Below are 19,964 nucleotides of genomic sequence, written 5' to 3' on the forward strand. Positions count from 1 at the left end.
AGCCTAGTGTAAGCTAAGTTTTCTCAGATGCTTTAGGGGTATGGCTTCTTAAAAACACAAGATTTCTTCTTCTATTGAGACTCTCTGGAGACACCCAACTGGGCAGCTCCTCAGCAGTGAGAAAAGACAACAGAGGAAAAACAGGATGATAAACGTCTATAAAGGAGAAGTTACACTTCAATTACAATCTCTAACCAAACATGGAATAACTTCCACACTACAATACTAACAGGTTACAAACAGGTTGTCCTCTTGCTTTGTTGTACATCTCACCAACAGAAGAAAAGTGTTTTGCTGCTGAAGAACAGCTTAGGCTGCCACAGTACTAATGCAAGCTAAAGTTTATTGTTCTGAATACACAACTCCATTCACACAGAACTACTTCCACAGAGTGACAGTATTTTCTTCTGAAATAACACATTTGAAGGTATATTTGAGCATGAAGGTACAACAGACTAGATCAGAAGTTTTATTATTTTGTAAGAAAACTATTTTGAGGCTCTAACAGACACTTCTCTTATCTCAGGTACAGGAAAAATAGCTGCCTGGCCTGCATCTTTGATGTGTAGGAACAATGATGACAAGCATGACAAAACCCCCATCTATATATGTCTATATGTACATTACTACTACCAGAACACTAACATCTCCTGCTGTTTGTTGCACAATCAGCAGGTCTCTGCTGCAGCTTTAAGCTGGCTGAAGTGCTTGCTTTGTTTCTGCTTCATTACAAGTTTCAGAGAGTCAGAACTGGTGACATAAAAAGACATTCATGGACCCCTCAGCAAGAGTTGTAATGCAGAAATGAACCTGTGGTGAGAGTAGTGATGATGGGGGAAGTGCTCTACTGGGACACTTGAGTCTGGGAGCTGATTTTACCTGGCACTGACCTGCAAGCATGTCACTATACCCCTGTGCCATGATCAAACAGCAGAACCACAAAGGCCACCACTCAAATGATCCGGAAACAATTAAGCAAACAACTCCCTCACCACCAATACTGCTTTGGATGTTTTGTGCTGTTACAGCCAACATCTCTTAAATTAAAACAGGAAATAACAATGTACCACTAGAGCAGAAAAGCAGCTTCTTTTCTACAGCAAATGTCTCACATAGGAACACATACCTCACCAGTGATGTCAGTCTGAGAATAAGCATCACAGTGTTGTTGAGGCAAACAGGAGTCGCTGAGTGAACTGGAATTGTGCTGGAGATCCTGCAGTGAATCTGTAATACAACAGCTATTCCTGAAGCCATCTGTTAACTTGGCCAGGCTCTGAAGAAAAAGGTTGAGAAAAAAAAGAAGTTGGTAACTTTTCTCAATAAAAGACAAGGTGGGGGATCTACTTAAAAATACAACAGGCAGCTTACCTATAAAACCTATTTCAGAAAGTAAAACTCATGCAGAAACTTTGCTCTTTAACAAACCTCTCCTCTTAAACAATGCATCTAACAGTCAACAGATTTTAAATCATTGGGTTTAGATCTGTGACTACTTCAGCTTTTGTATGGCTTGCAATCCAGTGGCTGTCAACTTTCAGGTTAGCTGATAGGGAAGACAAGTGTGATTCACCTGCCTTCTGCCATCTTCTGCACAGGTTACACTCCTTAGTCACTACTGCTGTCATACCCAACTTGATGAATACCTTGTACTGATTGTTTTCTTTTGGCAGCAGGTTTCACTGTTGTGGCTCTCTTACCCAAAGTTCACATAGTTAAGAGATATTTTACATTTTGGGATAGGCAAGAGACAGCTCTGAGATTTCTACACAATGACACAAACAGTGTCCAACTGTATGGAGGATCCCTAATGGCATTCAAACATGGAAGTAATAATTTCAAGTCACAGCTACACAAATATCAAGCATTTAACATGTCCTCTTCCCAGAAAAGCAGAGCCAATAACATGGGAAATAAAACAAACAAACAAAACAGCAGATTCCGAGAGCCAGAGGTTTCTCCCAAATAAACTATGTTCCATCTGACACCTTTGGCTAACACAGTACAGGTCTGTGCAGTGCCAGGGATCACCTTTGGCTAACACAGTACAGGTCTGTGCAGTGCCAGGGATCACCTCTGGCTAACACACTACAGGTCTGTGCAGTGCCAGGGATCACCTTTGGCTAACACACTACAGGTCTGTGCAGTGCCAGGGATCACCTTTGGCTAACACACTACAGGCCTGTGCAGTGCCAGGGATCACCTTTGGCTAACACACTACAGGTCTGTGCAGTGCCAGGGATCACCTTTGGCTAACACACTACAGGTCTGTGCAATGTCAGAGATCCTTATTCCAGAAACTAACATCAATTATTTGCCAGTATCTCAGCTACTTTATGTATACCTGGAGAGCTTCTGATGCCCTCCAGCAACTTTGGCAGGTTATGAAGGGCTGCTTGGCTGCTGGCTAAGCTTCCTATCTGGGCACAGTTGCTGAACCCTGGATATTACTTTAAAGTTAACTAACATTTGGCAGGTGGCAATCACCAAGTGGCATCCCCTTAACTTACATCTACCTGCATATGTGACTGTGCTCTAGGGTAAGCATAAATGCTTTGAGTCCTTCTAGTTGGACCAGTGAAAGTATAGCCCCCAGCAATCCTAACACAGAAAAATACAACCTTAGTTAGCATACTTTTAGACAGAAAGAATTTACATAAACTTTCATCTGGGGTTTATGGATTGTTTATGGCAGTCCCACAGAAACTGCCAGACCAGCCTAACATATGGGTGTGAAGTTCTAGGCACACAGGACCTACCCGAAGGAAAATGAGCAGCCATTGCATCATTCTCTGCTGTGATCTGAACTGGGAGCTCTCTTTCACTAACTATTTCAGTGCAGTTCCTATCTAACCTACTCAAATAGGAAAGAAAGGAAAAGTCAAAAGAAATTAAAACACACCTACAGAACTCCAACACTTCCTAAAGCTAAAGGCCATTTTAAAAGCATGAAAGGGGTGAGGGGAAGAGAGAGACAGACATACACACCGCGTTCAGAAACCTAACCACACACCTTGGTTGCTCAGCATTACATGAAAAGTTCACCTGCTTTTTTGAGCAGTGACAGTGCCTGGTTGGCTTTACTTGTAAGCACAGCATCCAGCTTAAATCTGACCACTCTCTCCTTCCCTTGTCAGCCTTCTCTCCCACACAGCTCAAGCCAATTATCATATTTCTACGACAGCTACACTTTTCCAAGCACCTCCACAAGACTGAGTCACTTTGACTATGTTTAGTTCTGGTGCTTACTTTGGCCAGATTTAAATTAAGAAATCCTAAGAAATTGTCTATTTCCTTTCTCTGAAATAAATCCCCCTTTGTCTACACAATACCTCAAACTCCTTTACAAACAGTTTTTGAATCAAAGCTTTTCCTAAGAAACCTTGTCTTGCCAAGCAGAGCTTTGAATGCAGCATTTGGAGAGTAAAGCTATTGCAAAGATGGCAGGAAATTAAAAATCAAATTCTGACCTTATTAGGGAGATATTTAAAATAGGCCTGCACTTGTTTGATCAAGTCCAACAAACCCATAACAATCATTCTCAACTAATTACAAAAAACCTAAAGCACAGAGAAACTTGGTGACAACAAAAATCATCTTTTTTGGGGGTCAGACTCATTTTTCAGTGGGCAGAAAGCTGGCTATTGTACCAGAGCACAGTAAGTTGGCAGACATACACAACTGTCACAGCTGTTAGCTTCTGTAAAATATGGCATTTAATCCCTCATTACAATTGCAACAGAACACACACAACCGTTTGGCATGCTAGGTCTGTGTGGAATAGCTATTTCCCAGATTCCCCTGGACTATACATCTGTTCCTGGGTGCTGCCAAGACAGATTGTCATTCATTACGAAAGTGACCAATACTCACAACAAAAATGACCAATATTTCCTGCCTGTTACATAGAATCATGATGCAGGGTAGTAGCACTCTCAATTCCATTTCTCTTGTATGCAGCCTCTACGTTCTGGTCCTGCCAGCACTGCCCAATCCTTGATGCTAAAGCTTGATCCTAAGCTTCTAATTCCCTCAACACTGTATTCAAAGAAACTGCAGGAGCACTTCAAGTTGGCTTAACGTTTGCAGCTGTATTTAGAGCAATGAAAATGTATGGAAAAGGTGGAAAAACGTAGTAAATAAATCTAGTGGGGGAGTCAAGACAAGGCCAATAGTTAAGCTGCTCCAGGATCTCACACCCAGGGCTCCAAATTACCCCTTAAGGTTCTTAAAAGGTGTGTCACTGCACCCATGAGGAACTGCCTTCCTCATCATGCCGTGCTAGCCAGGCATGTGGAAGACTGAGAATCGCTTGGAAAGCTTGGCAAACACAAAATATCAAATGTGCTGCAAGGCACCAAGGTAGAAACATTTTGCAGTGACTTAAGTGTTCTATCTACTTGAACAAGGATTTGTGGTCCATCAGCTGACCTTTGGGTAATGCTTTGGAAACTGAGTAGTTGTGTAACTGTAGACATTCATTGTATGTAGCCAGCAAGCTACCCAGACACAAGTTTTGAAACATCAACAACATTAACAATCTGAAAAAAAACCCAAACCAAACCTCACCAATCCACCAGTGAAACACTGCTGCAGATAAACAGCACCAGAATGTTTGAATGGCAGTACTGACCTAGCAGGATCTAGGTAACAAAGATTCCTTTTTTCCATACAGCAGTTTGAAAACTGCATGAAGAGAACTGTCCTTGTCACCCCTCTCTGGATCTGCAGCATGTGCGAGCAACTCTGTACTCGAGTCACTGTGGTGGCAGGGGCTCATGGCTCTTTGATCAAGCTCTCACCGTATTCTCTGATTCATAACATGATTTAAAGCCTGCATGAGGGTTTCTGCACAGTATCACAGTATAACCAAGGTTGGAAAGGACCTCGAGGATCATCGAGTCCAACCTATCAACACAGACCCCACGACTAGACCATGGCACCAAGTGCCACGTCCAATCTCCTCTTGCACACATGGTACTTAATCACGCTCCAAAGCTTTTGTGACAGCATTCAAAATCAGTGTGTCTTGATTGGTGTACTTAAGAGGAGAGCTGGGGGCAAAAACAAAGAACTGCCCAACTGTGGCACAGTGACACAGAGGTCCAGATTTGAGATTGTTATTTTCCTGTTAAAGGAAAAAACCTAGACTGGTAAAGATTTCAGCACAAGAATTCTCAGTCCTACTTCATTATAGGTAACACAAAGAGACATTAAACAAAGTAATCAACTAATACCATAAAACTTAAAGGCAGAATAGTTACTCCATAGCAGCCTTTGCTGTAGTCAGCAGCAATGGAAAGCAAGTTCAATGAACACATTGATCTAAATTTAGACCAGTAGATGGATGCATATGAACATGATTGTTCACAACACAATGATTACTTGCCTCTGTCAAGCTGCCTGCTGTTGGCAATTATCAAACAGAAAAATCAGTTTAGGCCACTCCACTCCCATTATTTCAAATGGTCAACCCCAGTGAAACAACAAACAAGAAAACAGAGGGGTACTGTTAAGTAGCCTATTTTTTACCTGCATAAGGTCCTGCCTTTCTTTTTCACCTGTACATATAGCTTTCTTTATGGTTCGAAGCTCACTCATTATAGCTTGGGCTTCATCCAGTCTGTAATTTGTATGAGCACTTGACATCTTTCGATCAATCCTGTTGAAAACATGAAGACAAGTTCAGGAATTTTCACATCATTAGCACACAGAAGTTTTAAGACCTCTTGTTTATTCGTGTACCACTTTATTTCCAGGAACAAAAGGAGAGCTTACTTTGAACTACCACAACATTCAGTGACAAATACACTACGAAAACAAAGCAAGGCAATTTTCAACCCAGGTTCTTCAGAACCAACACATTTCCTGATTTTAAGGGCCCAACACAGAGCTCAACTACAAGCAATGTCTGTAGGCTGTTTCATGCAACGAAAGTAAAATCAACCTAAAACTCATCTACACCATAATATCTTTATCTTCTGCGTTATTTGCAGTCCAGCTGCCACATTGTCCATGCAGTGCTACACACTGCAGCATCTCTTTCAGGACTGCTATCTGGTCTTGCTCTAGAAGTTTCCAACAAAGACACTTCATGCTCTTGGGAAGATATTTTAACTCCCAAGGTTTTATTGCAAATGTTTTCCTGCCATTACGGCCATCTATGGATTTCAAAATCACACTTGGCAATCAGCCCGAGTGCTACTCACGGCGTCAGGTTAGAGCAGCACTAACATTTCCATCCTGACCCAAAATAAGAAGTCTCTCTCATCTTAAGTGGGGCATCACTGTCTGAGTTTCCCCAGGAGTTTTCAGCAATAAAGGACAACAGATCAGGACATGGAGGCCTCATCTAGTGTATGATCTTGATTATTTACTTTGATTTACAGAGAAAGAATGAACCTAGAGACTGCAGAACTTGCTGGAAAATCATTTGGTCTTGCATTCATCACAACCAACCAAGGGATTTTAACAGGCTACCCACAGCAATTAGTGAAAACTGTATTAACTCCTGTTCAAACACAAAAACCTCAATCTGCCTGTTGATCCAGCATAGAAAGTGTGCATAGAGAAGAAAGGTGGTATGTGTAATGGTCCCTGAGCCCATGCTAAGGGCTAACATTTCCAGGAAAAGGTTCCTGACTAAAAGAATTAAATATGTAGCATTCATCAATCATTACACAAGAAACCAGTTTACAAAGAGTTGTAGTAGGAGAGGGCATCCTATACATACATGACAAGAACACCCAAACTGGTTAAAATGTAGAGAATAAAAGGTTTCACCATAAGTGCTACATTAAGCTACAAGAGTCCATAACTCAGCATGCTGTGCAAGTTAAACAAAACTAAACACCACGTGTAGAAGATTCATTGCTTTAAATCAAGATATTAAAATGAAACCCCAAAAGGCTTGAGTCAAAACCTTACAGCTTTCCTGTGTAGCTCACAACGTTTAAGAAAAAGATGATGCACATTAGGTTTCTATGGTTTGGGGCTGGTTTTTTTTCCTGACAGCTCCTGCTTTTGGACACAACACAAAGTAAGTTTGAACATCAAGCTTTCTACTCAAACAGAGTTTTCCCCATAGTGCATAAGAAAATATACAAGCCATGATGACTTTTGGTTCGAGAACAAGAAAGGACTTAAATGTCAGTTGGGATTTTTGGTTTTGTTTTCCTTTTAACATGTTTGAGACTTTACTGCTTTTTCAGTTAATATCCTGAAAATATTAGACAAAACCATGGTAAAATAACTAATGCAATTAACTAAAAGCTACGAGAGAAAGAGAACGTGGTTTAATCTGAAGGTTACCTTAATGCTGAGAATATAGACTCTACCCAAACATTAGACCTGAAAACGCCTCCTACACAACTGCTCATTATACTGTTTGCCAGGTTCATGGTGGCATTTCAGGAAAGGAAATTATTTCATTTCAAGCAGATTTTTGTCCAGTTACCCGCAGTCATGTTCCTGGATGTCACTGTGGAGCCCAACTGATGAATTGATAGTTGTGTAAGGAAAGAATCAGAGACGTTTCTGCTGCCGGAAATACTTGAGCACAAAACAGCACTGCTGTGCACCCAAACTGACTTCAGGATCTTACTAAATTACTTGTTATTTATTGTCTGTTAATCTTCCCCCCCCCCCCCCCCCCCTTTTCATAAAGCTCTACTTTTGAAAACCACAATGTTAACAGAAATCTTCCATTTCTTTAATGGAAAAGAGCATAATACAAACACAGATTAGACCTTTGTGTGAATAGAAAGAACATCCAAATAACAGACAAAAGTATGAAAGAAGTACACATTTTCTGAGAGAGATGTTGCTAGTGTACATGGACTATTAATACACCCACAATCATCTCAGTCCTACAGGGCCTTTTCCATCTTCCTCCTTCTTCCTCCAGATGCTTTCACAGACACAGCACGCCCCCCACCCTCGCTGAAGCACAGGTCTGTAGCTCAGTTAAAAAAAAATAAATTCTCATTTCAACATTTTTCTCAGCTCTTATGCCCTCAAAACCAGTCTGTAGCTACAAATGGTTTAGTCCTAATTTCCTGTCTCTCCCAACTTCTCTCAGTGTTCATTCCGCTCTCACAATCAACTGGCCAAGTTTTAATTTCCTTTGTTTCTAACTGCCTTCTTCCTCCAAAATTCCTGCCGTGGAGCATAAGGGTCACTGAAAACAGAGGGGAGGAGGAACTGCTCCTCATTCTCAGTCCCAGCTGACAGGTCAGAGGAAGGAGTTTGTTCCAAGACAGGCTCATCTTTAAGCCTGTAACTGACTATAACAGAATCAGCCCTACTTCAGGGCAAAGGCACCTGCGAGGGTGAGGAACACTGTCGTGCAGAGTGCCATCTTTGCAGGCTTTAAACAGTGAGCTCCAGAAAGTCTCCAGTGGGCAAAGGCTGACTGTGATGCCCAAAAACTTATCAAAATGTTGCCAGATTTGGATGAAAGTGTAGAAAATACAGTCCTAATAAAAAAATACTGACTGTACTGGAGTTGTAGAGGTATTAGCAAAAAAAAACCCAACCAACCAACCAAAACACAAATACAATCCTCTCTCCCCCCACAAAAACCCCAATTTCCTCCAGGGTTTTTGTGGGTTTGGTTGTTTCTTGTTTTTTCAGTTCTCCTCAAAGACAGCTAAGTCATTTTACTAAAATTAAAAAGAACAGAAAACAAAATACAGTCCAAGGCAGACAGTGCACATGGAAAATGTCAATGCAAGAGATTTGCATTTAACAAAGGCATCTGAATCAGACAGCAACATAAAATGATGGAAACACTGAGCAACCTAACCACTCTTACCATAAAATTTGTCTTTTCCCTGAGAGCTATACCCAGCACAGGGAGCTGCATGGCAGCAGGTTCTGATACCTGCTCAAAATGCCACTCTGGTCAGACTTTGAAAGCAAACACTCAGCCAGATGTAAAGCTCAAAGTGTGACAGCTCCTAATGTTGTTCTTGGCTTATACTTGAAATAAAGCAAGGAACATGGCTTTTAAAAAGCTGAACAGGATGCATGCCATTCTCAGTTTGGCAGTTACTTGAAGATTTGACCTAGCAGGAGAAGGAAGAAAAATTATGCAGACCAAAGCTTTGAAAAAAGTAACAAAAGGGGGAAATGTCCAAGATGTAAAAAACTTAATCAAATAAGCAAATAAATGGGGAAAATAATCAACACTTTTGGTTTTAAGGAGGAGCAATGCTTTTCTTTTTAGACAGTACACTTGCTGTGTGCATATGCAAAGACTAAAATACTTTGGCACTGGAGTGACCCTTCTTACCCACAAATACAAGGTGTAGGGAAGATATCTCCCAGGGACAATAGAGAGCAGAGTCAGACTTTAGCCTGATTTGTCTGCTGGCTACACAAGAAATGTCTATCTTGAGTTGGTAGTGTGAGTACTCTCCAAACTGGCTTACTTCCTACTCTAAGCAAAATGGTCAGAAGAAAGCACATATCTCACCAGAAAGGCAATTAAAAAATTACTTAAAAACACAAAACCAAACCAAAGCCATAAGCCTCTGGTTCACAAGTGAAGGCTGCAGAGAGCAGAGCTCAGCAAGGCACAAACACTGACAGAAATTGACTGCTGCCCCAGACAGCAGAGAGGCAAAACACTCTCCTCAGCTTCAGCAGGCAACAACAGATGCCACCCAGTGCACCACCGGGACAGACGGTGACAGCAGCAGCAGTGGCCAGCACCAAAGCACTGAGCTGTCATGTTTGAACTTTTAAACTAGATGACCACTAACTAATCAGATATGCGTGAAAACAATCCCTCTCGGCAAGGTATCTCCTCCCTCCCCATCCTGGAGCATGGGCAACTTCACTTGGGATAAAATCCAAGACTAACATTTGTGTTCTTAATCATTTGCAGACTTTACTTTTCGAAAAGTTGCACTTTGCTGGTCTGTCTTTAATTAATTGCATTTGGTAGAACAATCTTGGATTTCAGATGACCTTCAAATACTTTCATCATCTCACTCAAACGGTTAGTCCTTCTACAAAGCAATTGAACCTATACCCTTAAAACAACCCAATAATCAGGAGAAGGAAAACAAAGTAGAAAAGGCAAAGCAATTCTTACTCAAAGAAAGTATTTAGGCCACCATTCTAAAATATTAACTATACTTAAAATATTACTTAAAATGGTTGCTGTTTCAATACACTGAGTGCTTCATTTTACTGATTTTCAGCTATCAGCACAGATTAACAATTTCCCTAACTACCCATGAATGCTTTGTGCAGTCAATACAAATATATTCCTGTCTGAAAATGATTACATTCTATCTGCCAACGAAGGGTTTTGGCTGAACAAGTTTTCTTCTCTAAAGCTTTTAAAATGTTTTATAGAACAAAAAAAACCACTGCAAGCTGGGGGAAAAATGCCTGAGCTGCACCCTCTCCTTTAGAAGTAAAACCTGAGTGTCTCCTTTCTTATCATTCTGCTAGCATAATGTCAAATCAAAATTTGAAGTTGTCCCAGGATTCCTCAAACTTTGACAGAATTCCTGAGGCCAAGGCATGCCCCCGTGCTTTGCAGCACCAATGCAATAAATCCAAAGCTTCAAATTACTTTTACAGATCCTGTACTTACGCTGCAAAACACATCAGATATGCAGCAGCTCCAACATTTTCAGGAAGTGCCTGCATTAGGCAGTTCTTTCACATGCATGCTGGAAAAAAGGCCAAGTCTTTTAAATGTGCGGCCACACAGCCAGGGCAAATCCAAGAGCTGTTCCACACATGGTCCAGCCCCTGGTCTTGCTGAGCAGATTGGAAGTCACAACCACCTGTGTTTACCTGCCATCCTTTCCATGATCTGGCAAGCTCTCTCCCAGTCCCACCAGACATCCCATGTATGCACTACATGTGCAGGTGTGCTAAGCAGCACACAGATGGCAGTCACTCAGTGACCAGCAGGGAGAGGCTCACCGCAACACTTCACAACCTTTGCTGCCGCCAAGTATGAAGTAACCAAAGCACAGGGTGCCTAACAGCCCTGGAAGCAGGGGCAAACTGCCTGGAACTACCTTTCCTCACAGATCAGCCATATTGTGCAGAATGAGACGGTCTGACCACCAGATAAAAGCAAGAAGCAGTGTGGTGGTGTGCAGCCATGAGAAGTACTGTGCCCAGCCAGGAAGCCTGAGCCTTGCTGAGAGGAAGACTACAGCATGGTTCTCTGGGCTGTGCTCCAGGCAGTAAATATCTTCAGAAAATGCCTGGAAAATCTTTTTTTTCAATCAAATTCCACTGTGACATTTTCAGGAAGAGTTAAAAAACAGGGCCTGTAAAACTGATTTTGCACGTGGCTCTATGAAATCACCATTTCAACCAGTTCAGTCCAACCTTTCCTCCATCACTCCACACTGTCTCACCCTGCACCACTATCATAGCAGGAACTCTGAAGCAAAGCAATTAAGTGGTTTCAAACTCTTTTTTTTTTTTTTGGCAACACTCTTCTATGAAATGCATTCCAAGGTGAATTAAAGGGAAAAAAATCCTTCCACAAACTCTTAACTTACTCTTGCAGAGTTTCCACTCCTTTTTCCTTATATTGCAGCTCCTGCTTCATCTGTGCCAGTTCTCGTTTCAGCCTAGAAAGCTGAATGTAAAAGAAGTAAGTAAATTAATCACAATTAACAATATGCAACAGAAACTCTCATAATAAAAGAAAGATTTTTGTATTTGAAAAGCAAGTTACTTTAAAAAACTGAAAGGTGATAAAGTTATTTTCTGGCTTTTTAGCTTTAAAATTTGCATTAAAATAACTGAAGACTTTCTGGAGTATCACAAGGCCTAACCAAACAGCAGTCACAAGAGTCAGCCTCGGAAGTATACGTTTCTTCATCTGGTCTACCGGGTTCCTATGTCCAGCAAGTTATGCTAACAGCTAGCAAGTTTCAGTCCATGTGATTCTGCTTCTTCCCTTGTAGCAGACAGACACCTCTCAACTGTCTTCAACTCTTTAGTCAACTTAAAAGAAGACTGAACTGAACATTCAATGCTGTTAGCTTCTCAACCTGGGAAAATAAAATCACTGGCAACAGAGCTGGCCTCTGTCCCAGAAATGGCAGCCTGATTTTCTACAGTTATTTTCATATTGTCCTGCCCTCTCACCCCCTCCACCTTGTTCCACCTGGCAAGCATAAATCCAAAGTGACAAAAGTCCTGATGGCTCCATGAATGTTTTTGTGGGTTTACGACAACAGTCACTAGAGAAGCTGGGGAAGACGAAGAAACAGCGCCTTGCCCTCCAAGGCAGTGCAAGGTACTAGGGGCAAATGGGGGGGAATGAGGGTGTTTCAGTGTGTGGTGGTGAGGCCCAAGACTGAACTGAAGAGTCCAAGTAGGAGCAGGTTTGGGAGAAAAATGCTCTCTGTTCTCAAGCTATCAAACTCAGTACCTTTATTAAAATGAATCCAGAATGCTCTTGTTTTTCACAAGCATGTCAATAAATGGCAAAGCCATTACTTAAAACAACCAACCCACCCACCAGCAAACAACAAAAGGAAACAAAAAAACCCTCCAAACAACAATAAAACTCCACTGAAAACTAAAGCCTCACAACTTAGAAAGAAAGCTAAAAAGAAATAAGTGAATTCCTGCATCCCCATGGGCAGTTTTTACCAGCTTCACTCCAAGAGCGAGGGACTTCACAGCAGCTCTGGGAATGCAACAAAGGACTGTCCCCCAGCATCCTGCATGGCTCTCCCTTCCCCATGTGTTCCTGCCTTTTCCTCAAAATTCATTACATCAGCTCCCAAAGCACTTCTATAGCCTCACCAATTCCTTCAATACTCACCAGAAGTGAAGAAATGCAACACTAAACCATGTGCATGAACACAGTTACCCAAAACAACTGAATGCCTGTGCACACATTCAGTTGAACAAGTTTCCCTGTGCACTTTGGAAACAATATTGTTTCAAGAAGCAGGAACAGAGAGAAATAGAGATACAAAGCAAAGACCTTGTTTCTTTCCTTTAACTATCATATAAATAAACAAGGCTTCTTTTTCTGTTGTGAATACACTGACATTTCAAGTATGCAAACCAAGCAAACTGAAGTCAACACGTAGTAAACATACACAGATAGAATAAATGCCTTTGAAGGGTGGTGAACAGGATTTATTTTCAGAGGCACTCATGTCAAAAGTGTTCACTACAACAAAAATGGAACACTATCCTGCAAAGACAAGGAGCTTGTACTTATTTAGTGAGCTAAGTGCCTGCTTTGTTAAATCCCATTTCATCCACTAATAAAAAGAAACACTCGACTTAGAAATAGATTCTAGAGCTTAATATTGCAAACTGCTTTTAATAATTGTTTATGGCTGCTGTATCACTTTGCCTGAAAGCAATGTGCAGGCACAGGGGAAATTCAAGAAGTCAGCATTCTTCATTCTGCAACAACAGTACCAGAAGCATGATTCCAATTTAAATATATGTATGTAAAAGCAGAACATTTTTACTACAGAGCTGCCTAGCACTCTCAGAAGGCTTGAATTCCCCGGGCAGAGGAGTTCTGGCCAAATCAGATAAAAAGTTTTATTTCACCAACATCCCTACTGAATTGTGACCGGATTTCCAAAACAGAAAGGCTAAATGTTCAATGACACCCATGGAACCTTTGAAAATAAGCACATGTGAAAATATAAAGATAGTGGATTTGATCTGCACTCTAACCAAGAAAGAAGCTGGCTACAGAGCACGGCTACCTGTGGCAGTTTGCGCAGAGCAAACAACTTCTGAAAGCCTGGTTGACTTTGCCTTGACATCAGCGACAAAAACATTTATGCTTGTCACGTGGAAAAAGCATTACTTTGCAAGTCACTGAATTAAACATAGACTCCTTTTTATTAGAGCAGAAAAGCAGCGTGCAACATCCAGTGTAAACGCTAAGGTGAAACAAAGGCAGGCATGCCTCCGCCTTCCCCAGGTCTAATTAAGGTATTTCCAAGGGAGAAACGATTACTCACCCTATCCCGCCGGCTGGCGATTTCTGCTTTGATCTGATAGGGGTCATACTTGGTATTGGTTGAAAAGCCAGAGAATGCTAAACAGATGGAAAACAGCAGCTTATGTTACTTATTTTTCTTGTTGAACACCATTGTTAAGATGTGACAGCGTTTAAGAGACCACTGCATTCATTCTTGGTGCTACAGATCACTGCTAGGTTTCAAAACAATCCTCTGCACTACTGTACAACTGAAAAATTACATTTGGCTTGCCTGGGTTTTTTTTCCCCAAAAAAACCCAACAAAAATTGAATATGGCAGCACTGCACACTGCCTGAAAGCAAAGTTTCCACGACAGGATGGTGGTATTTACTGATAAAAGCAATTTGCCTAAGATTAACAATTGTTAACTGCTTCCTAGATATTCTGGATTAACAGGATGATAAAGTAACAAAACTATTGTCAAAACAAAATTCAGTCAGTTGCAGAGAGAAGTTGCCTCCGAAAGCAAGAGCACAGGGAACCAAGACACAGACCAGCCTCTGGCCAAGTAAGTCTTAACACAGTGGATCTAGAGTCAGGCAATGATTTCAAGCTGTGGTATTACAAGCTAAAGCCTAGACAGATGAAGTAAAGCTCCTAGAGGATAGGCTGACCAACCATGATTTATTGGGTGAGCCATTCACAGCAGTGCTGGCCCACTGAAAAATGCCTGGTATGTGTGCAGATGAGGTCGTGCTGTTAGACCTAGCAATCTCTTGTAGAGCTGAAGGCTGCTGCTTTGAAACCCATACCCTTGTCTGCATTGTACTGAGCCTCTCGACTCTCCAAAGAATACTGCAACACCAAGGTCATGTCAAGCATGCAGGAACTTGCCAAAATGAGTAGTCATGCCTGGACTAATTCTCTAAATCCAGGATTTTCTATGGAGTTGTTATTTTTGGGTTTGGGGGGCTTGGGGTTGTTTTGTTGCTGTTGATTTGTGGTGGATTTTTGGTTTGTTTTGTTTTTGAAACAGTGCTGAGCACAACTGAGTCACAAAACTGCTGCGCGGGCACCTCCCTGCCAGCCCACAACCGCTGAGCTCACACCACCTCCCACTCATGAGCACACAATGCTGAGTCAATGGCAGCACCCACAAGTGAAGAGAAGGAAAACATTTTGTGAAGTTTTAGCTCTTTTAACATAACATATTGAAACAACAAGTGGTGGTGGAGGCAGAAATATTCACAATATAAGCACCAAACTTTGGCCATATAATTAAACTTGCATTAGGAGCCTAAGATTTCTGTTCAACAAATGGAGTGGGGGCATCCAAAAACAAGTGGAGAAGCCTTGAGGAATCCTGAGTTGACAGCATGATTAACCCCCAATGGGATCTTTAATATTTTTTGTTAATGTATTCTCTTATTAAATCAGCCCATCCCATGCCTAGGGTGGAATAATCGATGAATTTAGGAGTGCAAGTAGGTGGCTGGTCCAGCAACATTCAGCCTTGGTTTTGTTGCCTCGTATGAAACCCCAGTATGGCTGGCTCGAGATGCTAGCTGGGATGCATTCCTCTTTGATGTTAAAAAGGCATATTCTAACAGATTTAACAGGAAATGGAAGCCCCTGAATAGCAGAATCAAAGGATATCACCGCACTTCTGTAGTCAGGATCTTCATTCAAAGGAGATTCGTGTGACTGAAGCACTTCACACTATTACATCACATGTTATGAGAGGCAGATGGGTAAGTCAAGACAAGACAAGACAGGTGAACTCACAGCTGGCGTAAGAACGGCTGTCATCCTCACACATTTTGTGCAATTGCTGATATTCTTCTTGGGCTAATTCAAAACGCTGCTGCTTGATTTGGTAAATCTCTTTCTTGGCATTGAGTGCCTCCTGGGCAACTATTAAATACTCCTTTAGCATGCGCTCCTGCTCCCTTCTCCATTGCTCCCTTGGGTCCTCAATTTGTGTGAGCTCTACAGAGAAAAGCATTTCAAAACAAATTAAAAGCTGTAGGAGGCTTTATTCCACAAAGTACACATTCTCTTGGTGAGGTTTGTTCTTAGCTATGCTATCTAGGACTACAGTACTTTAAATCACCCCAGCCTGGACGAGATTGAAGGACGCAGAATGGAAGAACGTGAGAAGTCCTTCCAAATACAAAAGGTATTTAAATGTTAACCTTTTCTTTACAAATGAGAGTCAACTGAAAGGCAACAGTGATTTGGCTCTAACCTTTCCTTGTAGCCACCTGGAAAATTCTGGCTACAGCCCAGAAGAGTAAGGGTATCTCAGTGCTTAACCTGTAACTCTATAAATGGTCAGCAAAACCTTAAGACAGTACACAAAACTTCAGAAGCATAACATCCTGAAAGGTCAGTGACTACACCTGTGTAACTAAGATTCAGGTCATTCATCATTTTTATCTTCAAATACATACAAATATTTAAATTGCTTCCCTTTTTTGCATTAAGAAACAGCACTCTCATGATTTCCCTTTCTAGGATTTAGAACAGTTCATATTCAAACAAAAACCAAAAATAGGTCTCCAGTACAAAAACCTTTCTTGAATACACTGATTTTCTACCATATAGTAATCTTCTTGCAGTTACAAAGACATTTAAGAAGGACATATGCATTAAAATCTTTAACAAACACTGGGATTGGTTGGAAAAGACCTTTAAGATCACCAAGGCCAACTCTGTTTTCTTTCTGTGCTGACAGTCAAGCTAGCAAATATGTTTCACGTGAGGATGTCCAGGTAAAGTTTCCTGTTTAAGTGAATGTTAATTTCTGATGATTGAGGCTTGGCTTTACTGGTAAGAAGTTGCTGCAGATGCAGTCTCAGTGTTCAAGGTAGCAGCAGAACCTGCAGCAACAGTCAGAAGGTAAGCACCTCGTCATTTTTTCCAAACTGTTTTTTCCTGAGGAGATAAACTCCAGTTACATTTTGTGTTGATCTTGTGTACACAAGTCTGTGTATTGGCATTGGCATCAGTGGTGAAATAAGAAACTGTAAAAGACTGAGTTTGACACATTAACAGCTCTAATGGTGTCAAGGTCATGCTAGCAACTGTACCATTTGAAAAGTACCTAAACAAAACCATAAAGCTCCTCTATGTACTTCCAACAGATCTGCATGTTAGGTTCCTAATAACCTTTTCTCTCAACTGTTAGGCTACACATTCAGTTTCTGAAGTCCCATACTACAGGGCACTGCATCTCTTATCAAATTACTTCAGAAGCCTTCTGAAGAGCTTTCACCATTATTCTGACACATAAAACTTCTTCAGTACAATAATGATGCCCTCTTCCATTTCATAAAGTACAACAGCTTCAGTCTGCCCTGAATTTCTACACAGATTGGCATGTAATGACAACACTGAAACTGTGTTGTATAAAAAAGTTCATTTCCTTCATTATCTTACAACCAATTAAAAAAACAAACCCTACAGTAATTCAAGCACAGCCCCAGACAAATGCAGAGAATATAGAATTCCCTCACTGGGGAATGCCCAACTGGTTAAAGGAAACTTCAAAGGTTCCCTAGATTCTGAGGAGGAGGGAAAGGAATTCTGTGGCTGGCAGCCGCCAAGGTTTTTAAGCAATGTTTGGAGAAGAGCCAAGAGCAGCTTAGTAAGGGTGTCAACAAAGTACTAAATTTACAGAACAAGATGGAGATCAGGGTTGGAAGCACCATTGAGACTTAAAGAAGATTCCTCTGCACCTGGGATTTTTCAATAGAAGTGGAAAGTTATTGCCTAGAAATCTTTTTATTACTTTCTGGATAAACACACATAGCAAGAGGCTTGGAATAATCAGATGTATGACTGGTTTCTTTTCAAAGGTGAAAGGGCAGAAATTAACCCGGGGCTGCTGTTTAACAGCCAGCTGAACTTGAGCCAGCAGTGTGCCCAGGTGGCTAAAAAGGACAACAGCATCCTGGCCTATATCAGGAAGTGTGGAAATCACACAATGGAAATCCTGTGTTCAGTTTTGGGCCCCTTGCTAGAAGACAGACATTGAGGTGCTGCAGTGTGTCCAGAGAAGGGCAAAGCAGCTGGTGAAGGGCCTAGAGAACACAGCTTATGATGGTTGTTTAGTCTGGAGAAGAGGAGGCTTAGGGGAGACCTCATTGCTCTCTACAATTATACCTAAGACTGGAGTGAAGTGGAGTTTACTTCTCCCAAGTAACCAGGGGCAGGCCAAGAGGAAATGGCTTCAAGTTGCACCAGGGGAGGTTTCTACAGGATGCTAGTAAAAGCTTTACCAAAAGAGTGGTCACGTATTGTAACAAGCTGTCCGGGGAGATGGAGGAGTCACCACCACTGGAGGTTTTAAAACAACACATAGGTGGTTTACTGGGCATGGTGGTGGTGGGTGGACAACTGAACTTTATAATCTTAGAGATACTTTACAACCTTTATCATTCTCTGAAAAAGCTTAATATGGTGCACAGTGTGAGAGGTCCCTGGTAAGCATAACATTAGAAAGACATTCTCTGAACTGTCTGTTGTGCTTTCTCCCAGTACTTCCTGAAACCAAAGAGCTTCCCTTTTGTCAACACAGAATGCCAGTGCTGTATGAAGCATTTAATCTGGTCAGCCATAAAGCACAGCCTGAATGTTTTCACATTAAAGTTGCCATTCCATTATTTTATACATGGTTCAGAACAGAATGTAAGGCACTCATTTCTTCAGTTTCTACATTGTCTGTCACCTGCCTGGCACCATCTCATGATGCCCATGATCACCTATTCACTAGTTCTCACTTCTACGAAGCAGGTTAACGCAGGCTTGATTGGTACCTTTGTTGTCTGCAGTCTGAAATTGGATTGAGTATCCTATTAATTTTAGAATAATGATTATCCAGCTATAATATTGAATCTGTCTTCCCTCTGAATAAATATATAAACCTTGCTTGTATATGCAAGCACTGTACTAGCCTAAGGGTGACAAACCCATTTAGCTGTGATGGCTGAATTACCAGTTAGGATAATACCTGTGGGCTGCAAGTAATTAGTTATCATGAAAGAGACAAATTTTGCAACCTTGTTAATTGCAGAATGATTCCTTTCACTCAGTTCAGCACTGGTCCTATGAAGTTTCCATCCTTCTGTTCATGTGTTACTTTTACTTAATACTTAGTATAATTGGCTTTATTTTCCCAGACTCATTTATATTAATCTCCTCTTTCTGTGTCTTCCCATCGAGCATTTGGGAATTTAATTTCTCTGTGCAAAGACTACAGCTTTGCTCTTAATTGCACAGCCAAAAAAATCTGATCTGACATGCCCACAATGATTAATATCCATTCTCTAAGTCCAAACTTGGTGTCTGTGGTAAAGCAGCTACCAAGTCTGAAAAGCAAAAGGGAATGACTGCTTTGGCATGTCATGACAATTGTTATTCCTATTAAAGATGCCTACTGGTGGGATGCTTAAATAGGTTTTATACTCACAGCACTGCAATGGAGTTCACATCCTAGTCATTATTTATCAATTCCTAAACCTTTTACAAAGTTGACAGAAAAGAAAAAACAAAGGAGTCAGTGTCCTGCACTCACACACAGGCACACATTCGTGCAAGTGGACTCCAGGACTGTACTCTGGTGTAAACCTTAGTTCTTATTAAACTCCATCATTAACAGAAGTTCTCAGGACAGTAAACAGCAATGATTAAGCTACACAGAGTTATGGCAAGAGTAACAGTACGTATTTCTTGCCCTCCCACCATCTGGGTTATCAGTGCACTAACAGCTCTATCAAGTTTATTATTTAATTGATGATCTTTGTTAGTTCCACTACAAGTACCTGTGTGGGTCAAACAATACCATGGGCTCATTTGCTCCTCTGTTGTTTGGGACTTTTTTCAGTAAGCAATTATGAAACCACAAGACACAAGTAATTTCCACCAATGGCAGGAAGCCAAAGTCATTTCTACACTTTTCTTTTGTAATTGACTAGATTTCAAGAAGATAGGAATGAGGTTGGT

At 41.2% G+C, this 19,964-nt stretch overlaps 1 protein-coding gene across 4 annotated transcripts in view; it reads right to left on the reverse strand.

The window, feature by feature from the left end:
- Positions 1 to 19,964, reverse strand: part of WWC3 (WWC family member 3) — a 90,612-nt gene that overhangs the window by 37,817 nt on the left and 32,831 nt on the right. For all 4 annotated transcript variants that reach the window (XM_068163157.1, XM_068163156.1, XM_068163155.1 and 1 more), the window contains exons 3-7: positions 15,744 to 15,947; positions 13,998 to 14,074; positions 11,544 to 11,623; positions 5,533 to 5,662; positions 1,127 to 1,276 (exon numbers count right to left, since the gene is read on the reverse strand). In XM_068163157.1, the coding sequence (XP_068019258.1) occupies positions 1,127 to 1,276; positions 5,533 to 5,662; positions 11,544 to 11,623; positions 13,998 to 14,074; positions 15,744 to 15,947 (641 nt within the window). The remainder of the gene's footprint in view (positions 1 to 1,126; positions 1,277 to 5,532; positions 5,663 to 11,543; positions 11,624 to 13,997; positions 14,075 to 15,743; positions 15,948 to 19,964) is intronic.

The sequence above is a fragment of the Melanerpes formicivorus genome, unplaced genomic scaffold (genome assembly GCF_026170545.1).
Source record: "Melanerpes formicivorus ecotype bairdi unplaced genomic scaffold, bMelFor1.0.p_v2 SCAF_70, whole genome shotgun sequence".
Classification (NCBI taxonomy): domain Eukaryota; kingdom Metazoa; phylum Chordata; class Aves; order Piciformes; family Picidae; genus Melanerpes; species Melanerpes formicivorus.